General features: G+C 34.1%; 3 protein-coding genes across 3 annotated transcripts; 1 reads left to right on the forward strand and 2 right to left on the reverse strand.

Moving 5' to 3' along the window:
* Nucleotides 1-2,516: 2,516 nt before the first annotated feature.
* On the reverse strand, nucleotides 2,517-5,127 carry LOC140054536 (sulfotransferase 1B1-like). The gene is made up of 6 exons (XM_072099567.1): nucleotides 4,944-5,127; nucleotides 4,370-4,590; nucleotides 3,931-4,057; nucleotides 3,595-3,692; nucleotides 3,274-3,412; nucleotides 2,517-2,774 (listed from the first exon to the last, which is right to left on the reverse strand). Exons 1-6 carry the CDS (start codon nucleotides 5,089-5,091, stop codon nucleotides 2,656-2,658), a joined length of 852 nt encoding a protein of 283 aa, XP_071955668.1. The 5' UTR covers nucleotides 5,092-5,127; the 3' UTR covers nucleotides 2,517-2,655.
* A 2,808-nt stretch (nucleotides 5,128-7,935) lies between these two features.
* LOC140054538 (amine sulfotransferase-like) lies at nucleotides 7,936-14,236 on the reverse strand. Its single transcript, XM_072099568.1, has 6 exons — nucleotides 13,968-14,236; nucleotides 13,047-13,264; nucleotides 12,456-12,582; nucleotides 12,206-12,303; nucleotides 10,261-10,399; nucleotides 7,936-8,269 (listed from the first exon to the last, which is right to left on the reverse strand). The coding sequence occupies exons 1-6, from the start codon at nucleotides 14,107-14,109 to the stop codon at nucleotides 8,151-8,153; spliced, it is 843 nt and encodes a 280-aa protein (XP_071955669.1). The 5' UTR covers nucleotides 14,110-14,236; the 3' UTR covers nucleotides 7,936-8,150.
* A 792-nt stretch (nucleotides 14,237-15,028) lies between these two features.
* On the forward strand, nucleotides 15,029-22,422 carry LOC140054540 (myotrophin homolog). The gene is made up of 4 exons (XM_072099570.1): nucleotides 15,029-15,251; nucleotides 15,583-15,696; nucleotides 16,530-16,613; nucleotides 17,939-22,422. Exons 1-4 carry the CDS (start codon nucleotides 15,183-15,185, stop codon nucleotides 18,035-18,037), a joined length of 366 nt encoding a protein of 121 aa, XP_071955671.1. The 5' UTR covers nucleotides 15,029-15,182; the 3' UTR covers nucleotides 18,038-22,422.
* Nucleotides 22,423-22,539: the final 117 nt, after the last annotated feature.

The raw sequence follows: 22,539 nt of genomic DNA on the forward strand, positions 1-22,539 counted from the left end.
TGTTGTTCATAGTACGGCAGATTGAAATCAAACCAAGTCCCATACATCACTAAGAATAAATAAAACAGTTATAATAACACACAGTGTATTACTGACACGCTGATGTCTGTCTTTCTTTAAGTCACGTAGACATACATTAAGACGAATGTGATAATAATGACATCATTATCAAGGTTCACTTACTGTCGGTCTTGAGATATTCTTCAAAAAAGCTACCCCACTCCTCATACTCCTTTAAAAAGTTTCTTTGTAACATAAAATTCCAATAAGAAACAGCACTGTCCTTTGGGTTTCGAATCACGTACACCACCTTTATTTTAAAGAAAAAAAAATATACTAATAATAATTGCATTTTTTTAAAATTCTACGCAAGAAATGTTACGCTTCAATGACTTTGTTTGACCTATGGTTTTTTACGCGTGTCGCTCGTCATTGTAATGAGATGTTGTCTCAGTATGACTAACTTCTATACCACACGTATGTTCTCAATTAATTATGTCTATCTAATTACAGCAAACTTATCTTTCCTTTTCCTTCAAGTATCTGTTTTGGTAGAACGTCAACTGGCGCGTGAGTCATCATAACTCTCGGTTTTTCTGTCGAAAAACTATCGAATTTTTCGCAAGTATCACTAAATTCTATAGGTCCACCAGCAGAGCTGTTAGCATAATCTTCCTTAACCTCATCTTTGTTTCCCTTACACAGAATATTTCTCACTAATTCTTGTGCCCAATGAGTTCCTAATGAAAATACGGATGATCATCGTTATTGTTTATTAGTAGTATAACAGTGTATAGAGTGGGTTATTGAACCAAGTTTGAAAGAAGTAGGAGCTAAGTGCTTACTAATAAAATGCATCATTTTTTCCCATTTATAGAAAACACGCATATAAGGACAAACTTGGGGATAACTTATGTTTTGCATAAATTTTGTATTTTTTAAATATTTGCGTTTTCATATATATATTTGTGTAAATCAACAATTTCAGCCTTCGGGTTTTTGACTATTTATAAACCTGAATAAATAAATAAATAAATAAATAAATAAATGAATATCAAGAATAACCAAAACAAACACATACCGATTCGGTATAAAATTTTGTTAAAAAAAATTAACTGAACATACAAAGGATCATGTCCGTTATTTATGTAGTGGAATGTCATCCCTTAAGGGCCTTTCACACCTGTTCCGGCACGGTTCCGGTCCGGCAAATTGAACGCCAATGTTTCGTTTTCACGACGCTCCACGCGGCTATGCGCCAGTCGTTATGCGCGTAGCCGCGTAAAAACGAAACATTTACGTTCGGTTAGACTTGACGGCGCCGGACCGGAACCGAACTGGAACAGGTGTGAAAGACCCTTTATTCGTGGAAATGAAATAAAAACACATGATGATTAAAAATTCGTTACAAGAATTCACATGTCTGATCACAACATAGGACATACCACGATACGATACACTATCTTACCATATTGTTAGCTCTGTTATTTGTTTTAAAGACAATAAGAGCGTTCGGAAGTTTGTTTTATGATTATGTAAGTTGCTAAGCTTGGAAAACAAATTTTACGTCTTGAATAAAAGAGCTAATAATAACATTGCAATGATAAACAAACTAATTCACAGTCGATCTCGTCTCGTTTCATACCGTCCCAAGATACGCCGATCGGTTACAATTATTTTACTCCGATTAATATCAACATGATCATAATTACCAGCTTTGGGATATGTAAGCACAAAAACATCATCCTCTCTTACTTTGAAATTTGCTAGTTTTCTAGGGTTGGTATCACGCACAAGTGGTGGCCATTTAAAACCATTTATAACATTTACACCTAAAAACGGTTTTGGTTTGTCTGCTGCCATGTTGTTTTGTCTTGTCCGCCCGGCACCGTGTCAACATAATCACTAAAGTGTACTTTGCCCCTATAAATAGTTTAGAGGCTTTTTTAAGGTTGAGGTTTTTTCACAGGTCTTGGGAAGGTCACAACTCTAACTAACCAGAATCCCTTTGGGTGAACCTGCCAAAATCGAACAATGAAAATGACTGGTTTTCGGATAATTTAAGTTAAAATTGCTTTTCTCCAAAACTACTCACCAATTAGCGTTGAAACTTGCTAGAAACATACTCTGGTATTGGAAGAACGTACGCGTAAGGCAAATAATTTGACCAACTACAAACGAGTACGTATATAATTCGTCGCTTGTGATTGGACACACTACTCGTATCGCTTTTTACATCCTGTGTTAGTGTCTTTTTTAAACAACCTTTTTGATATTTGTTTGGGATGTTAATATAGTTTTTTAAGCTAGGTATTCAAAAAAAAAATCCTAAATTGTTTTATTTCTGAAGTTTACACCACTTTAACTTGATCTTGTTTTTTTCTTTTCTATTGTTATTGAAATTATTTTTACCAAAAATATGAATAAATACAAGGAATAAAAAACAAAATAACATTGTCAACTTGTCAATGTTTATTATTACTGCCGATGGTATATTTGTGACAAAAGTATCTTCAGACGGTGGTGGTCAGAAACCATAACAGTTTACTAAGATTTTGTAGATGATAGATATAAAAATAGTCAAATATATCAAAAGTATATAAAAATTGAATGAATTTGATTTTTTCTTTATTAGTGAATAATTTAGCATCAATTTTAGGTTTCAAATATAATCCGTTTTGCTAGCGCCGATCCTTCCATTCTCTGGTTGTAAATTGCGTCAAAACGCTCATTTTGAGCGACAGTAAAACGAGTCTTCCAATCGCCAACGACACCTATAATAAATAAATAATTACTGAATTGATATAACGATATTGAATTTTTATAAATTATTTATTAAAGCAAATCCTTCTAATCGCCTATTACTTATATTGCAGTGTTATAGGCCCTTTCCTAAATAAAATATTATTGGTCATATAAAGCGTGGTTCCCACTAAACTGTCTACAACTTCGCTTGTCATTGGTTAAAACGCCTGCGTTGCGTTTACGTCCTTGCGTTACGTTCTAGTTGGAACCAAGCTTTAGCGACGCAACGTAACGCAACACAATGACGTATTGACGCAAAGTGCTGCATTGCGTAATCACAAGTCGGAACCGACGACACAACAGTGCTGAAAACATCGCAGGTTTTATTTCACGCAGGCGGGGGCAAAAACAATTATTGGAAGGGCATTTGCTTACGTTGCGTAGATTGCGTCACGTTGAGTCGCTAGTGGAAACCAAGCTTTAGCGTGGTCCTATATGCATCGTACTACTATCAATAAACAAAATTACCTTTTCTTGTGACATTGAACTTCTTTTTAGTCGCTTTCATGGTAGAAAATGTTGTATTTTCCACAACTTTGTCCACTTGTTCCTCTGACAAAGGACGAGACAGAAAATCACATATCCGAACAACACATCCTTTGTGATCCTGTAAGAATTTCAATATTATTTTAGAAAATATGGTATTCACAAAAAAATGCAAAGCAATGTAAACAAATTGGCTACAACTCAAAGGGTCAAAGGTTGCTGGATGGATCACCCTCATTAATTATGGTGTATAATTGACCAATCGTAATCATCAAAATTACTCTATAATAACGAAAAACTCACAAGTTTCATTTCTTCATAAGTTAAGAACAAAAAGTTCTTTTTATTTCGGTGTTGTTCATAGTACGGCAGATTGTAATCAAACCAAGTTCCATACATCACTGAAAAAAAAAATGTAATGATAATATTAGGCCTATACAACGTACTACTTACACAAAAAATGTGATGTGCCCATATGGACATGATGATGTCATATCAGTACCATATTCGGGCACATCACACTTTTTTTCACATAAAGCTTGATAGTGTGGACAGAGCTTAAGTTGTCAAGTACATGAGGATAAACATAAGCAAACTAGCCGAGAGTGATGAATGACGTCATTATCAAGGTTCACTTACTGTCGGTCTTTAGATATGCTTCAAAAAAGCTATCCCACTCTTGATACTCTTCTAAAAAGTGTGTTTCTAATAGAAAATGCCAATAAGAAACAGCAATGTCCTTTGGGTTTCGATTCACGAACACCACCTTTATTTTAAAGAAAAGTTAGTTTAGGTACAGTTTTAAAAAATGTTCTGGAGTTCTCTTGGACTAAAGAAATGATTATAATGTAACGCCACAAACTGTACAATAATTTTTTTTAAAATCTGATATCTTTAATAACATCTTTTGCGTTTTCTACGCAAGAAATGTTACGCTTCAATGACTTTGGTTTGACCTATGCTTTTTTACACGTGTCATCGTATTAACCTGAGATGTTGTCTCAGTATGAACTAACTTCTATACCACACGTATGTTCTTCAATTAATATTATGTCGAATCTCATTACAGTAAACTTACCTTTCCTTTTCCTTCAAGTATCTGTTTTGGTAGAACGTCAACTGGCGCGTGAGTCATCATAACTCTTGGTTTTTCTGTCGAAAAACTATCGAATTTTTCGCAAGTATCGAAAAATTCGATAGGTCCTCCTCCAGCAGAACTGTTAGCATAATCTTCCTTAACCTTATCTTTGTTTCCCTTACACAGAATATTTCTCACTAATTCTTGTGCCCAATGAGTTCCTGATAAAAATGAGAATCGTATATTTTTATAATTGTGATTTTTCAAATATAACCTACTGAGGGAACATGAAATACGAAATGAAATAAACACATGCGCACAGCACTTGCCGCGCGATATGGTACATTATTTAAATTTACCATGCTTCAAGATGATGGTGTCCGGTTATGCATTTGATGATGATGTGTTATTTTGCTAAGCTCGGAAAACAAATATGATGTAAATTTTATGTGAAAATACATTTAGGTATAAATGACGTTGAAGTAACTATTTCACAGTCTCGTTTCATACCGTCCCAAGATACGCCGACCGGTTACAGTTTTACTCCAATTAATATCAAGATAATCAGACTTACCAGCTTTTGGATATGTAAGCACAAAAACATCATCCTCTCTTACTTTGAAGTTTGCTATTTGTTCAGGGTTGGTATCACGCACCAGTGGCGGCCATTTAAACCCATTTATAACATTTACACCGAAAAACGGTTTTGGTTTGTCTGTCATTTAAGTTTTACTTGTCCGACCGGCACCGCGTCAACATAAAACTAAAGTGTACTTTGGAAGGCCCCTGGGTTAGCCGGCAAAGATAGCTATCATAAGGGTCAAAAACTGCTGTTCTGGCATGAGTTGGCATTTAAAAGGGTATAACAAAGGTGTGCATGCTGAAACGACGCAATGTTGTTTGCTTTGCCGTGACGACACGAATATATTTCTTTGTTTCCAAGACAGTAGGCCTAATCCAAATGACCATAAAGAATTTAAATAAAACCATTGTATCCTGTCTTGGAAATGAGGGAAGGATAGTGAATTTAAAGATGTCTCCCTTAAAAAATAATTCTTAAAACGTTTATGTTGAATATACCATGTCACATAATAGTATCAATTGACCAAAAACTGGATAGAAGAAATATATTTACCTAGAAAAAAACTAATTTAAAGTAGGGAGTTGGGTTTTTGATTGAATTTAACCATTCATTTTGTCATTTTATAAGTTTAAGTTTGCAAAATAACCGTATTCAAAGTCTGATTTAAATATTATCATGTTTTTGGAGCTTTAACAATAAAGAAAAATAATAGCCTCTTATGAAGAATTTCGATGATTGTTATCCCTCGGAGCCTAAATTTTGGAATGATCGAATGCGTTGGTGGATATAAGCATGAAGGAATTATTTTTTCCTTCATGTTAAAGGTCCGAATGTTCTCACATGCGATAAGCATGTTTTTTATATGGTTTTGACTATGTGTGCAGAGTTATTTAGTTAGTACTCGACTCCTTATTTAGTTTTTTACTCGGGGTACCCGAGTCTAGGACTCTCTCATCTTCTCCTCATCCATTTCCTCCATCTGGACACTATTGAGTAAAAAGTGCGAATTATAAAGTACTACTCCTCCCTCAATCGTTGTAGTATTGAGTTGGTATGAATATACTACAGGGACATGTCCTCAAAGCTATAAAGCCGGATTTTTAAATTTCAAACAGGATGCAGCCATATCACGTCTCGAAGATGGTACCGTATAGCCGTATTTGGTAGCTGATTTTGATGTGTATGTGACGTCATCCCGTCTTATGAGAGTCATTACAGCTTCTTTTGCTGTACCCCGAGTATTGCACATTCGTGCTTGTTAGTCCCATACAACACTGAGAAAAATAAAACAAAACAGCTGTAATAACAATTAAATAACACAGTGTATTACTGTTCACGTTGATGTCTGTCAAACATCATCCTCTCTTATTTTGAAGTTTTGCTAATTTTGAGTCAGGGTTGGCATCACGCACCATTGGCGACCATTTAAAACCATTTATAACATTTACACCGAAAAACGGTTTTGGTTTGTCTGCCATGATTGTGCTTGTCCGACCGGCACCGCGTCAATATAAACACTCAAGTGTACTTTTCCCCCAAAGTAGGAAGATTTAGAAGACATTTTTAGGTTGGTGACAATGGAAGTACTGTACTACTATCTAATTTTGCTATTTTTTTAAAATACTGGTCTTGTGAATTAAGTTAACGACTCAAAATTATCCAGAATCCTTTTGGGGGAACATGCCAAATCGCACAATCAAAATGGCTGCCATGTTTTGAATAAAAATTATGGTTTTAAGAGAATTTAAGTTAAAATTACTTTTCTCCAAAACTATACTCACAAATAATGATTGAAACTTGCTAGAAACATATCGGTATTGGAAAAACGAAGCTATAGGCTGAGGTCTTTCAAGTTAATACATTGGTAAAAAGATAAATAAATATTTTGGTACACATGACGTTTCATACTTATAACACTTGAGCCCGGAATATTTCCAGGCTGGTGGACTAACATAAAACCCCAATAAATAAGACTTGGGGTAAGTCTACGTAGAAACCATACTATAATATTAGACATTTTTAGAATCCTGTAGGAGAAGGTTGATTCTTCTCTATGACGCATCGCAAGGACGTACGCGCAAGGCAAATAACTTGACCAATCACAAACGAGTACGTTTGTGATCCGTCGCTTGTGATTGAACAAACTTCTTGTATCGCTTTTTACATCCTTGCGTTACGTTCTTGGGTTAGTGTCTTTATTAAACAACCTTTTTGACATTTTTTGTTTTTTGTTGGGATGTTAATATATATTTTTTATAGCTAGCTAAAAATCTCAAATTGTTTTATTTCTAAAGCTTATACCACTTTAACTTCTCTACGTGCTCTTGTTCTTGATCTTGTTTCTTGCTGTATTTTCTTTTATATTTTTATTAAGATTGTTTTTTACTAAAAATATGAATGAATAGGCCTACAAGGAATAAAACAAAATAACATTATCAATTTTGTAGTGTTTATTATTACTGTTGTTTATTACATTATATTATATATGTTGTATTTGTATTTGTATCTTTAGACGGTGGTGGTCAGATTTAGACGGTGGTGGTCAGATTTAGACGGTGGTGGTCAGATTTAGACGGTGGTGGTCAGATTTAGACGATGGTGGTCAGATTTAGACGGTGGTGGTCAGATTTAGACGGTGGTGGTCAGATTTAGACGGTGGTGGTCAGATTTAGACGGTGGTGGTCAGATTTAGACGGTGGTGGTCAGATTTAGACGGTGGTGGTCAGATTTAGACGGTGGTGGTCAGATTTAGACGGTGGTGGTCAGATTTAGACGATGGTGGTCAGATTTAGACGATGGTGGTCAGATTTAGACGGTGGTGGTCAGATTTAGACGGTGGTGGTCAGATTTAGACGATGGGGGTCAGATTTAGACGGTGGTGGTCAGATTTAGACGGTGGTGGTCAGATTTAGACGGTGGTGGTCAGATTTAGACGGTGGTGGTCAGATTTAGACGGTGGTGGTCAGATTTAGACGGTGGTGGTCAGATTTAGACGGTGGTGGTCAGATTTAGACGGTGGTGGTCAGATTTAGACGGTGGTGGTCAGATTTAGACGGTGGTGGTCAGATTTAGACGGTGGTGGTCAGATTTAGACGATGGGGGTCAGATTCTTGGTAAGTAGATGCTACAAAAAAATTCAAAAATATCAAAAGTATATAAAAATTGAATAAATTTGTTTTTCTTATTAGTGCATCCGGTTTAGGTTTCAAATATAATCCGTTTTGCTAGCGCCGATCCTTCCATTCTCTGGTTGTAAATTGCGTCAAAACGCTTATTTTGAGCGACAGTAAAACGAGACTTCCAATCTCCAACGATACCTATAATAAATAATTAATTAGTGAATTGATATAATGATATTGACTTTTTTTAAATAAATTTAAAGCAAATCCTTCTAATCGCCTAAAGTTACAATTAATTATTGCAGTATTATAGGCCCTCCACTAAATAGGCCTAAACTATTAATATTATTATAAGGCATGCATCTAAAGCTTGGTTTCCACTAGATACGCAACGTAACGCAACCTACGCAGCGTAAGAAAATGCTCTTCCAGTAATTGTGTTTGCCCCCGCCTGCGTGCAATCAAACCTGTGATGTTTGCAGCAATATTAATAATAATAATATTTATTCGGCAAAAGTTCATAAAGTACATTTTACAATTCATCTTGCCAGGAGCAAGTAATAGGCATGAGCCCAAACAGAAAACTGCTCTTACTCCATCATTACTTATAAAATACAAAAATAACAAAACTAAGTAGCACAAATTAAGTCAAAATAAAACAAAACAAAGTTATAATGAGATACACCAATTAAAAATAAGCTGCATTGAATAAACAATATAAACAATTACAACTTAATATTTTGAGATCAAATGTTTGATGAGTTGGGCTTTAAAGTCTGAAATTGTAGCACATTGTTTAATTTCATTGGGAAGTTGCTCCCATAATCTAGGGAAAATAACAAACGATGAATTTAAAAATGTATTGGTCTTTGCCTTCCAATGTATTAACCGCCCTTCACACCTCTCACTTGATCTCACAAACTCATTAACACTTTGACTGCCAGAGGTTTTTCCAGTTAGAAACTGCCACCGCCAGCGTTTTTAGCCCAATTCGATGTTTTTATTAAAGTTGATTGAAACCATGTATGTGATCTGATTTATATGTAATTTAGACTAAAATAATCATAAAGATTTTAGCTTTATAATGGTACCAAGAACGATTTTTAAATCGCAATATGTAAATCGTAATAGTAAAATGAAAGTAACCCACTTTTTGAATTTTTCGTAGTTTCGCGCAAGAAAGTCGAGATAATTGCGATTTTGTGCAAGACATCACAATATGAAAATATCGCCCGGTGAGATCAACAAACAACGAAAAAGTTACTTACACGGCACCGATAGGCCTATAAAAACAAGTTATCACTATCGAAAAATGTATTACATTTTATAAATCATAAATCTTACATCAATGTTTCGCCAAAATCCACATAGTAAAGACACCAGGCTTAGTTAACCAGGCCTAAAGTTGGTCCGGAACCGTTTTAGGACTAGGCTAGCCTAGTACTACTAGCCTAGGCCTAGGAGATAGTAAACTGATGATAATAACCATACTATTTCAAAACAAGTTTGTTGCGTGAAACTCGGTCACTTTCAGTAAAACACCAAAACAATTAGGGTATACATACAATAATAAAATTAAAGACTTCATATTGAAAATGACTCCATTATTTTTTATTCAGATAACAAACAAACATGTCAATCCACAAAAACCTTTGTAATGCTTCGGCGGCATAGCTAGCGCGCGACCGATACACAATGCGCCAAGCCATCGCTCTACGCGCTACTGTGATGCGCGGTGTTTGTTATTTCGACAGGTACCATTTTGACAGTCGTTCGTAACCAGATTAGTTACTTTCAAATTGTAAAATATTGACGGTCCAGACCGAATATAGTGTTCATATTTATAGTATATACCAATAATTAACCTATCTACCGGATTTCGTAAAAAAACGCGAAAAACGAAGATCTTCGTTTTTGGCAGTCAAGCGTTGTGTTTCCAAAAACGAAGATCTTCGTGTTTGGCAGTCAAAGTGTTAAAGGATGATGGACAGAGGCCATGCATTATTTTAAAACCTAATGTGAGTCTATACACTTTAAATATATCTTCAATACTTAAAATATTGCGTCGTCGGTTCCCACTTGTGATTACGCAATACTGCAGCACTTTGCGTCAATACGTCGTTACGTTGCGTCGCTAGTGGGAAACCTGGTCCTATATGCATCGTACTACTATCAATAAACAAAATTACCTTTTCTCGTGACATTAAACTTCTGTTTAGTCGCTTTCATGCTAGAAAATGTTGTATTTTCCACAACTTTGTCCAACTGTTCCTCTGACAAAGGACGAGACAGAAAATCACAAATCCGAACAACACATCCTTTGTGATCCTGTAAAAATGTCAAAATTATTTTAGAAAATATGGCATTCACGAAAAAAAAAAAAGGGGGGGGGGGAACAAAAAACAATGCAGGAGAAAAACATTAAAATATTTATACAATTCATTATTATTGTATATAAAGTCATCAAAATTAAGTTGATCATAACTATAAATGATCGTACACCATCGTCATATTATTTACACTAAAATAAAAAGAAACTAGATTTAATTCGTCACTATGACGAATTATAGGTTATATGCATTGATTTTAATAAAGATAATTGATTTTTAAAAGATATTTTGATTCATTGATTTTCTCAGATTCTTTAATTATTTATAATATATGATAGGACCTTGCTAACGCGAATACAATAGCCGGTATCACAATCCGATCAAAGATCCCTCTGCGTATAATGTCATAAACCACATTTGCTGTTACATAATAATAAAGACATAAGTTATTTTTTATCTAGATTTCATTATAAATCATGTGTATAATATATACACTAAGAAATAAATTTGAACAAACAATACGGATAATAAAAAAAAAATCTTATTTCGTTTTCCAAGGTGAGACTCGATCTCGGTACCTTGAGTGCCATAGACACGAGCACACACCACCGAGCCATACACAACTGTCTAAAAATTGTAGAAAAATTCCTCCGTGTATTTACTATGCAGTAACCACTTTGGTGCAGATAGATTATTACATACCGCAATGAATTATAATTTTTTACTATGATGACATCTCTAAAAATGTACAAAAATGATGCACTGTCAAACTATATACTTTTAACTTTAATATATGAACTTTTGGAGGAAGAAAGTTAATGTTAAGTTTGTTATTTTGGCCTAAGAAAATGTCATAATTTGTTTGATTGTCGAAATGAATTTTTTTTAATTTAATATGCAATTAATTATGGCTTAATCAACTTTTGTTCCCTTAGTTTAATAATAAATCATACATAAGATACATACACTTCAAGAAAATGAAATAAAAAATATGTGTTCCCGAGCATTCTGACGATCTATATTAATTTTAAAATTTAGCATATTTTCACCATTTTGTTAACTTACACGTGCGTAGCCTGTCACTTTTGACGTGCTCGTATAAGGCAATTACGCGTTGAAAAGTGAATAAAATATGATGATATTATTAAAGAAAGGTTGTACAACCGAAATCGGACAAAAAGAGTGCGCATTAACGTATAACGCGCAGTGCGCGTGCAAAAATCTGCGCACTCATGGCAATTTTTTAAACGCTTAAAATTGCCTGAAACGTACTCTAATTTCATCGAAAATAAATTTTGACAATTTTGAACATTTTAAGCGCGCGTACGCAAGCGTTATATGCGCTACGCACGTAATTGTATTGCCATATGATGAAATATGACCTGAAATTTATGAGTACCAAATTTTGTTTAATTGTGATTCATGCTTGTGAAGATATGATTACAAACGTGATTTCGTAAAATCGCGCGTAGACCGCGTAATTTTTGATTACGCATCGTGAAAATATAACCACATCGATTCCTGGCCATAAGGAATATACTCTGAAAAATTGACTTAAATAGATGAAACTGATATCAAGATAATTCACGGACAAAATAGTGCTAAGGAAAGAATAAATAAATAAATAAAGATTTTGACAGAATCAAGAGGTTATATGCATGATAATGCATATAACCTAATTAAGATTATTTATCATTTTAAATTATCATAAAAGTTAAGAAAAACTTTAAATTAATCGGAATCCGACTAATAATGCAATGTACTTTAAAATCAAAATTATACAGAAATAACAAGAAAAACTCACAAGTTTCATTTCTTCGTAGGTTAAGAACAAAAAGTTCTTTTTATTTCGGTGCTGTTCATAGTAGGGCAGATTGTAGTCAAACCAATTTCCATACATCACTGAAATAACAAAAAAATGAATGATAATAATATGTAATGTACTACTGACTGCTACTACTAGGTGTTATCATTGCCCTTGTCAAATACGAGGATAAACATAAACAAACTTGACAAGAGTGATGATAATGACGTCATTATCAAGGTTCACTTACTATCGGTCTTGAGATATTCTTCAAAAAAGCTACCCCACTCCTCATACTCCTTTAAAAAGTGTCTTTCTAACAGAAAATGCCAATAAGAAACAGCACTGTCCTTTGGGTTTCGAATAACGAACACCACCTTTTTGTTTAAAAAAATGTTAGTTTAGGTACAATTTAAAAAAAAATGGGTTGTCTTGCATTAAAGACATATTTATAATTTAAATAAACGCCACAGATACAATGAATCTGTTTTTCTTATTAGCAAGAAATGTTACGCTTCAATGACTTTATATATATACGCGTGTCGACGATGGTCGTACTATTAACTAACAACATGATGCTGAGCTCCGGAGATCAAAGGGTTTGTCTGTGGCTGCGACACGATCAGTTCCACGCCCCTGGTAAGCTCGATTCACACTAGCGCACAACGCGAGAACGCAAACGGAGAATCTATCTATAGTACAGTATCCCTTTGTATTTTTCGCAACCAAACATAAGATCGAAGGACTGCGTTCCTATCTTGGCAAGGCGAGCTCAATGTCCTGTTGTTGTTGATCGTTCTTCAATTTATAATTATTAGGAGATCTATGATATAACACTTACCTTTCCTTTACCTTCAAGTACCTGTTTTGGTAGTACGTCAACTGGTGCATGGGTCATTATGACTCTTGGCTTTTCTGTCGAGCAGCTATCGAATTTTTCGCACGTATCAAAAAATTCGATAGGTAGAATAGCAGAGCTGCTTCCATAATCTTCTTTAACTCTGTCTTTATTTCCCTCACAAAAAATATTGTTCACTAATTCTTGTGCCCAATGAGTCCCTAAATGAAAATAATTGAATACATCATTAAATCATAAAATCATCAATAAATCATTATTATTAGGTTTTTTTTATTATGTGTCTATTTTGTAAATTTTATTCAAAAATAATTTGCATACCGTTTCAAAATACGGATCGGTTAAGCGTGGTTCCCACCATGGATTAAAGAATAGATTCCTTAATCCATGTTCCCACTAGCGACGCAAATGATCTTCCAATGATTGTGCCCTCGCTAGTCTGGGCTCCAGACGGAGTTTTTTCTTAAGCTTGGTTCCCACTAGAACGTAACGCCAGGACGTAAACGAAACGGAAGCGTTTTAACCAATGACAAGCGAAGTTATAGACAGTTAGCAATCACAAGAGAATAAGCCATCGCTTGTGATTGGTCAATTCACTTGCGTTGCGTTACGTCCTTGCGTTGCGTCGCTAGTGGGAACCACGCTTAAGGTTTACGTTGCGTTACGTTGCGTAGCTAAAGCGTGGTTCCCACTAGCGACGCAACGCAAGAGCGTAACGCAACGCAAGTGAATTGACCAATCACAAGCGATGGCTTATTCGCTTGTGATTGCTAACTGTCTATAACTTCGCTTGTCATTGGTTAAAACGCTTGCATTGCGTTTACGTCCTTGCGTTACGTTCTAGTGGGAACGACGCTTTAAGTGGGAATTCACACAGTTTTACTTCGATTATTGAGTGAGACTTACCAGCTTTTGGATATGTAAGCACAAAAACATCATCCTCTCTTACTTTGAAATTGTGTAGTTTATCAGGGTTGGTATTACGCACAATTGGCGGCCATTTAAAACCATTGATAACATTTACACCTAAAAACGGTTTGTCTGTCATGATTGTTCTTGTCCGCCCGGCACCGCGTCAACATGAAAACTAATGTACTTTAGTTTAGCTCGCGGCAAAAAAAGGCAAAAAAATGGCTATCATGAGGGTAAAACTGCTATTGTAGCATGAGTATAAGCATTTAAAAGGGTATCAAAGGTGTGCTTGCTGGACCAAGGAAATATTGTTCCTTATCTAAACCAAAGTAAACACCAGAGAATCTATGACCCGATCTATAAGTATCATTTTTCGTTGATCAGCCAGAGGACAGTTGTATCCTGGTCTTGGAAGAGGGAAGAATAGTAGGTCCTTCTTAGATACTGTATTTTCTGAAATTACATACGATACGCCATGTCATTGAAGTCTTCTTTCTATTTCATTATTAACAATTTAATGATTTTGCTCTTTAAAAGTGAGGGGAACAATCCACTAAAAATAAAAATATGTAGTGATGGAGGGTGGGGGGGGGGGGGGTGATATATCATGTCACCGTATTGTATACACATCTAAAGAAATTCAGTCTAGACTAAACTTATGCGGACCAAAAAAACATGATGTGCACATGGACATACCATATTTGGGCATATCACCGCCATTTTTGGGCACATCACTCTTTTTTTTTTGTCAAACTTAGTTTAATAGTGTAGACAGTCCTTACGATAATTATCTCCACGGAGAATTCTTGTGGGGTGGGGGGGGGGGTAAGGGGGTTGGGAATGATTGAATGCGTTAGGTTGGAAGGGGTATCTCACCAACATATTATTTATAAGCCTGATTTTTTTTTTGGACAAACTATTTAATTTAATTTAGTAAAACAGTAAGTTATTACAGTATTATTAATATTCTTCTGAGTGTTTGACCCAATTGAGTGAAAATTATCCAATGAGACACACCCATTTTGTTTTCAGAGCAATTTTCACCGAAGAACCAACCACACTCTACTTCCGTATTTACGGTAAAGATTTTGGAAACGAGTTAGGCCTAGGCCTAGAATAAACTATTTAAAACCATTAAATAAGAAGGAAAAATACAACAGTATTGTTCTAATTTGCTCACTGAAATTAAATTAAGACACGTTTGTAAACATGGCTGATCAAGTTAGATGGAGCTGTCAAAACGGTGATATAGAGAACTTAGAAAGTTCGGTTAGCGTGGTAAGTATAAACATTTCTTTCTTTGAATATTTAAACGATAGGCATTAACGTGCTCACTCCGGCGGCCCGCCAAGCCAACAAGCCCGATGTAATCTGTATCTCTAGTAGGCCCAGGGGCCTAGCTAAGTAGAGGCATAGACACGCTTCTGTGTTACCAAGCCTCTATGTTACCAAGCCTCTAATTCTGTATAATATGCTGAGAGCACAAATCAAAGGAAAAATAAAAAATAAATAAAATACAATTTAAAATGTTTCTTTGCTTTAAAGTTTGACAGGCCCATGCCATTATTAACATTTTCATTTTTTAATTTTATGTTTCTTTTCTTCTCAGGCCGGTTTTGATATCAATGCTTTCATTGGACAGCGACCACCTCTACACATTGCGGCTGATTATGGTCAGCTAGATGTCATCAAATTCCTTGTAGGGAAAGGTGCAGACATTAATGTATGTATAAACTTTAAAAAAAATGTTTTTCTCCTACAATATTTTTAACAGACAGCTTGAGTGATTTTCATCAAAACATTGCCAATAAAGTGATGATTTTAATGATTTTATATTATTTATTTTTTCCATGGTTAATTTGCAAACCTTTGCAGTATGCTGTATGTCCAGCATTCAGATCATAAATATTAATCAAAACCTTTGATTTGCGACAAATTAGAGCCCAGGAACTATTTACATCATGTTAATAAATTCATTGCACATGCAGAACAATTGGCCTGGCATTTGGAGATATTGGGACATGTGTCCTCACTGCCCACCTCAACACAGGTTTTAATGGTTTCTAGGTACAGGCAATGACCGACGACCAACCTAGGTCAGGTCAATATATGTCATCGGTAGTTGCAAATCGAAAACTCCAGCTTTGATCGCGTTTCTTATTTTTTTACATTTTTTTTTATTGTCAATAACGGGTTGTTTTTGGTTAGCCTATTTCCTGTTCAGAGTCTAGATAATTTTAATAATCAACAAAGCGCTCTGATCTTTACGAAATAGTGCTATATAAATGTCGCATTACATTCTGAATAATTGATTTCACTTCATTGATATCACTCTTTATCAGTTATCCCTCTTTATCAGTTATCCTTTAACAATAATGAAATTTATGCAGTGAACTTTGCACAAAGAATCAAATAAGAGGAATTACTATATATGTTTGCTACTAATTATAAATGTAAATTAATAAATGTTATTTAACAAAAAAGTAAAATTGTTGAGCGCAACAGTTTAAATTAATTGTTAATAAAAGTTAATAAAAACTATTTCCACTTTCACAGAAAAAAGATAAATTGGGAATGACTGCAGTTCTAGCCGCCATCTATGAAAACCATTATGAATGTGTTAAATACCTGTTAGATAACGTAAGTTTACGATGTGAATATTTATTAATTTTTTTTATTCATTCTGATGATCAAGAGGATCAATCAAGGATAAAAACACAGAAAAGTACAAAAAGCAACTTATTTCAAATGTGGTCCCTAGATAATAATATTGGCCTTGTCAATTGTATGACCCCCGGGAGAGGTATGTTATTTGTCCGATGTGCGTCAATCAATCAACCTTATGAATACCATGACACACCCCTGATTGAAAAAAGTTACTTATCTTTAGGTGACCATAACGCACCCATTTTGACGCATTGTGACCATTGACGGACACTGACACATCATTGTTCATTGATGTGACATACCAGATTTGTTTACGCACCCCTGCATTATAATTATTTGTAAATGACGCATCCATGACGCAACTCTCCCGTCTTTCGTATAGTCATTCAATTGACAAGTGCATAAGAGATTCATCATTAGATGATTTTAAGGTGGTTGGTTGGTAACACATCACCACCCAATTTTGTTCACCAAGTTTTGTGGGGAATGTTCAATTTGTCAAAGGGCAAGTAAAGTTAAGTTATAGTTAAAGACCCCTTCCCTGCAATTTTGGACGTTTTTTGGAAAATAATACATATATATCACTTTAAAAACATTAAACCATGTCATTCCTTGTCTTAAATGTACGTTTTATGGTAAATTATGATAAAAAGTGAGAAACAATGCACTACCTAAGTAGCTCGCGGCGATCGACCTCTCGTGGACGGTCTTAGGCCTAGCCTAGCTAGGCTTAGTTTTGTAGGCCTAGCTGGTAAACATCGATAACGTACGAACATCGTACGCTAGCTATATACCTAGCCTGACGTTGTATAGTTGCTGCATTAATTGTCTTTCTATTTTTGCCAGACTCCGTTGATACAAATTGGGGAAAACCCGGTATTTTCGCTGAAAAGTTAGGAGTCTTCCATTTGTTTTGGCTTCACGATCGATCGAAAAGTGGGCGAATTACAGGTGAAAAACAAAAATATCAATCCGCGCGCAATGCATTTTGGGATTTATAGCGGGCCGCTATAATTATTAGAATCGATTTATTTTTCACATTTTTAACCGTTTAAAGACGAAAAAAGTTAACGCAATAGGACCATATAGTATTATTTTTACATTAAATATAGTTTGTGATCTTAAATTAGATCTAAAAAACGTAGGGAATGGGGCTTTAAAGTTATATAATATACCACCACCAAGATTAACAATATTATGGATACAGTAAGTAAACCCAAACTACATAATCTCAATTGCAAACAATTATTTTTCTATTACCCTTTGTATTACCAATATTTTGTTTTGTTTTTTTCTAGGGAGCAAATACAAATGAAAAAGCACCCAGTGGAGAAACTCTCTTAGAATGCGCTGAGAATGATAAATTAAAAGAACTTGTGAAAAAATATATTAAGTGATCTGAGAAAAACAGCCAAAACTCTACTGAATTTATGTGTCATGGAAAACCTCGTAGCATGGCTTACCTTTTAGGACAGCAATGTTGATATCAGGGTTTTACTGACATGCATCACTGATTTCATTGTCATGCATCACTAATTTCATTGTCATGCATCACCGATTTCATTGTCATGCATCACTAATTTCATTGTCATGCATCACTAATTTCATTGTCATGCATCACTAATTTCACCTAGGAATGGTTAAAGGCTTTTGCAAATCAATTTAGAGAAACTCGTATTCAAAAATGTTTTGAAAGAGTAATAATTTATAGATGATTTACTTTTTATGATATTCAGCGTACTTATCACAAATACTCTAGTAGCTAGATCAACTTTCGTATGCACTTTGAGGTCCAGAGAATTTGACTTCAGAAATTGGTTTAGGGTGGTCAAACAATCATATTTGGCTTGGTTACACATTTTGAAAATGTGGCGAAAGGTCAAAAGGTCAAGGTGAAAAGTCATAAGACCAAACATAAATATGTCCTTAAATCTCAACAACCACTGGTCACAACGAGGTAATTTTGGTCTTAAATTAATCAGAAGGTATACATTTATATTCAGTCTAATGGGACATTTTATTAAAAAATGACCGGAAATGCCATTTATGACCTTTGACCCACAACCTAAGGCATGTATGTATCTCCGTAACTACTGGTCGTAGACACTTGAATTTGGTTTTAAATTGTTCGAAATATATGTTTTGTTATTTGTTACACATTTTGAAAAATGTTACAAAAGGTCAAAGGGTCAAGGTCATGGGTTATTTGAACAAATAAAAGAAGGTACTTGTATCTCGGCAACCACTGGTCGCAGCAAGTCAATTTTGGTCTCAAAATGTTTAGAAGGCATGCATTTATATTCCATCTAATGGGGCATTTTAGTCAAAAATGATCAGAAATGCCATTTCTGACCTTTGACCCACATACCAGGGCATCTTCATATCTCTGTAAGTACAGGTCGTAGAAACTTAAATTTGGTATCAAATTGTTCGAAATATATATATTTACATTCATTGTAATAGAAAATGTGGTTAAAAGATGAACAGAAATACTATTACCAATGTTTCAAACAAAAAACATATCTACACAACTTATCCTTAGACAGTAATGTTATGCAATAACTGATACTTTAAATTGTTTTAATTTCAAATACTAGTTATTGCTGTCCCCGAGGACATTTTGATAGAAACGTTAAGCTCAACAGTTCTTTTCAGAATGCTAGAAGTAACTTGCCATATGTATCCGATTAAACGCCCCAGGCATTCATTGTTCAAAATGGTTTTTAGGGGGAAAGAAGGCATCTTTATTTGGGGTATAATATGGTAACATGTATAATCAAATAAATACCACCTAGATGTAAAAAAATACTGCACAATTAATATAAAAAAGTGATAAAATTATGTCAAAATGCTTGGTAAATTGTAGATTTATGGTAGTTAATGAAATGTGTTGACGTGATACAATTATTGTGTAAATGCATGTGGCGGGGCGTTTATTCCACATGGTGTTCTATTGGAGGGAATGGTGGCGTTTATTTGAAGGAATACTCTAATTTTAATAATTGTATTTCGTTTCTCAACTGATAAAAGGTACTTTACATGATTCGTTTTCCTCTTTATGCTTTTTAACGAAATCTTTCTGTCTTTTAAAATAAAAGTGATAGATTCCATTAAATGGATCTTCTCCTCCAGGTGCCAGTATAATGATATAAAACAATGACACATCATTATCCTGACACGATTGCACTCATAATGGAACTTCATTCTATCATCTATTTGTTTGTAACTACAATTTGACAACAATCTTTTGCATAGTTTTAAATGCCAATACATAGTTTCAATCATTACTATTGTACAATATGCCCAGCTTTCCTGAAAACACCCTTGTGTACTGTAGTACAGTGTTGTAGTATGATTTTATCATGATAAACTTCTGATGCTTTTATTGTCAATGCATTCAGTACCTAAAACATGTCAAAGTTTCTAGTGGTATTGATAATAAATCTCCAGAAATATATATTGTTTTATTATCTACACTGGGAACAGACGTGTATATGTATAAGTTTTGTCGTTGACATTCAAAACTATTATGCAACAGTGTTACGTAATAATGACAATGACTTGGTCTATTATTGTGGTCTCCGATACCTTTTATTAGGCCTACATGATTGTACTTCCACCAGGATAGAATGAGGTTTAATCCCGTTATTATTCTTATTATATATATATATATATCTTTATTTATATATATATCTGGGGTGTATTTATTTGATTATACATGTTACCATTATTACACCCAACAAAATAAACGCCTTCCCTGAATAAATAAATGCCCGAGGCTTTTATTCGGGTAACTACAGTAAATTACTTCTAGCATTCTCAAAAATGTTTGAACGTTCGGGGGTCAACAACACTTTCTAGCATTATTATAAGCAAAAGTACAATTATTACAAACAGTAAAGGATTTGTTTTAATTCCTACAGTATAATGAAATCATTAAGCATCAATTATTGCATAACATTACTGTCTAATGATAAGTTGGGTAGATATGTTTTTCATTTAAAAGATTAGTAATTAATAGTATTTCTGATCATTTTTTATCCAAATTTTCTGTTAGAATGAATGTAAATATGTGTATTTCTAACAATTTGATACTAAATTTAAGTTTATACGACCTGTACTTACAGAGATAAGAAGATGCCCTGGTATGTATGTCAAAGGTCAGAAATGTCATTTCCGGTCATTTTTTACTAAAATGTTTCATTAGACTGAATATGAATGTATACCTTTTAAACATTTTGAGACCAAAATTTACTCGCTGTGACCAGTGGTTGCCGAGATACAAATACCTATTTGTGTTTATTCATATAACCCCTGGCCTTGACCTTTTGACCTTTTGTAACATTGTTCAAAATGTGTAACAAATAACTAAATGTATATTTCGAACAATTTGAGCCCAAATTCAAGTCTCTACGGCCAATAGTTACGGAGATACAGATATGCCCTGGTTTATTGGTCAAAGGTCAGAAATGGCATTTCCGGTCATTTTCGACTAAAATGTTTCATTAGACTGAATATGAATGTATACCTTCTGATCAATTTGAGACCAAAATTACCTCGCTGTGACCAGTGGTTGTTGAGATTTAAGGACATAATGGTGTTTGATCTTATAACCTTTGACCCTGACCTTTTGACCTTTCGCCACATTTTCAAAATGTGTAACCAAGCCAAAAATGATTGTTTGACCACCCTAAACCAATTTCTGAAGTCAAATTCTCTGGACCTCAAAGTGCATACGAAAGTTGATCTAGCTACTAGAGTAAAAAGAATTATGTTTGCTTCAATTTGTATTTTACTGATACTGATAGTTAACTCAATAAATTTATCCAAAGTTTATAATTTATATAACAATTTATATTTAGTTTGCAATGTAATATTTTACTGTGTAAAGGGCTTTTAAAACAGTAATATTAGTTATATGATGAATACATACTGTACTTTATTTACACATATATGTTTATCCTCTACTTTCATGATAAACTTTTGTAAAAATAAAATGGAAATACAATGTTTGTTAGTATTAAAATTATAATAAAAATGTGGTCTTTGGGAAATATAGTTTAACATTTCTGTTTAAAAACCTATTAAGCTATTTACTATAAGTATTATATTGGTTATGGTATCTAAAAAGGACAACATATACAGTGTATTTGCACCTTGTTTTTGATTTTAATGTTTCTGGTTATTTTATTCAAACCTTGAGAAGTTTGTAACTGATTGGTCGATGAAGTTTGCAAGAAGTTTGATCCTTTACGATAAATTAAAAATAAAATTAGCCTACAGAATCTGCCTTATGTTTACCCCTTTGTATCTAAACTGCTTTTGGCCAGTTATTACATACAAAGTATTAAGTATGTTTTATTCATATGTACTTTTGTGTTTATTTCAGTGGTCTTACATTATTTTTGTATAAGATATTTGAAGAAGTTTTAGTGGTTAAACCATGGTGTATTGAACCTTAAGCTCTGTCTACACTATCAAACTAGTTCCTTGACAAAAAAAGTTTGATGTGCCCAAATATGGTAGTGATATAACAAAATATGGCAGTGATGAATCATCATATCCATACTAGGCACATTACATTTTTTTTCACATAAAGTTTAATAGTGTAGACACCTTTCTTCGAAGTGCTATCAATACATGATCTTCCAGTTGGTATTTCTTATATTTTCTGAGCCTAGAGTGAGAAGTCATTTGTTTTTGTACATACACCTCTGTATCTTTCGTATGTAGCTGTAATCATGTTTCAAACTTTATATTGCATTAAAATAATTATCTCACATTAATGTGTTTGGTGTTATTATTATTATTCAGGCAAAAAGATAGATTTTACAAAATATAAACAAATTAAACAAACACGACGTAAGGAGAAAAAATAAAATCATAGTGACTAGCTGCC

The sequence above is a fragment of the Antedon mediterranea genome, chromosome 7 (assembly GCF_964355755.1).
Source record: "Antedon mediterranea chromosome 7, ecAntMedi1.1, whole genome shotgun sequence".
In the NCBI taxonomy this organism is placed as follows: domain Eukaryota; kingdom Metazoa; phylum Echinodermata; class Crinoidea; order Comatulida; family Antedonidae; genus Antedon; species Antedon mediterranea.

Coding starts and splice junctions, on each gene's coding strand:
- LOC140054536 (XM_072099567.1), bottom strand. CDS start 5,091: ATGACAGACAAACCAAAACCGTTTTTCGGTGTAAATGTTATAAATGGG. Junction 4,591..4,943: donor GCTTACATATCCAAAAGCTG/GTAAGTCTGATT, acceptor CATTTTTATCAG/GAACTCATTGGGCACAAGAA. Junction 2,775..3,273: donor GTTCAATGTCACAAGAAAAG/GTAATTTTGTTT, acceptor TATTTATTATAG/GTGTCGTTGGCGATTGGAAG.
- LOC140054538 (XM_072099568.1), bottom strand. CDS start 14,109: ATGACAGACAAACCGTTTTTAGGTGTAAATGTTATCAATGGTTTTAAA. Junction 12,583..13,046: donor TACTTGAAGGTAAAGGAAAG/GTAAGTGTTATA, acceptor TTAAACAAAAAG/GTGGTGTTCGTTATTCGAAA. Junction 12,304..12,455: donor AGAATATCTCAAGACCGATA/GTAAGTGAACCT, acceptor TTGTTATTTCAG/TGATGTATGGAAATTGGTTT.
- LOC140054540 (XM_072099570.1), top strand. CDS start 15,183: ATGGCTGATCAAGTTAGATGGAGCTGTCAAAACGGTGATATAGAGAAC. Junction 15,252..15,582: donor TAGAAAGTTCGGTTAGCGTG/GTAAGTATAAAC, acceptor TTTTCTTCTCAG/GCCGGTTTTGATATCAATGC. Junction 15,697..16,529: donor GGAAAGGTGCAGACATTAAT/GTATGTATAAAC, acceptor CCACTTTCACAG/AAAAAAGATAAATTGGGAAT.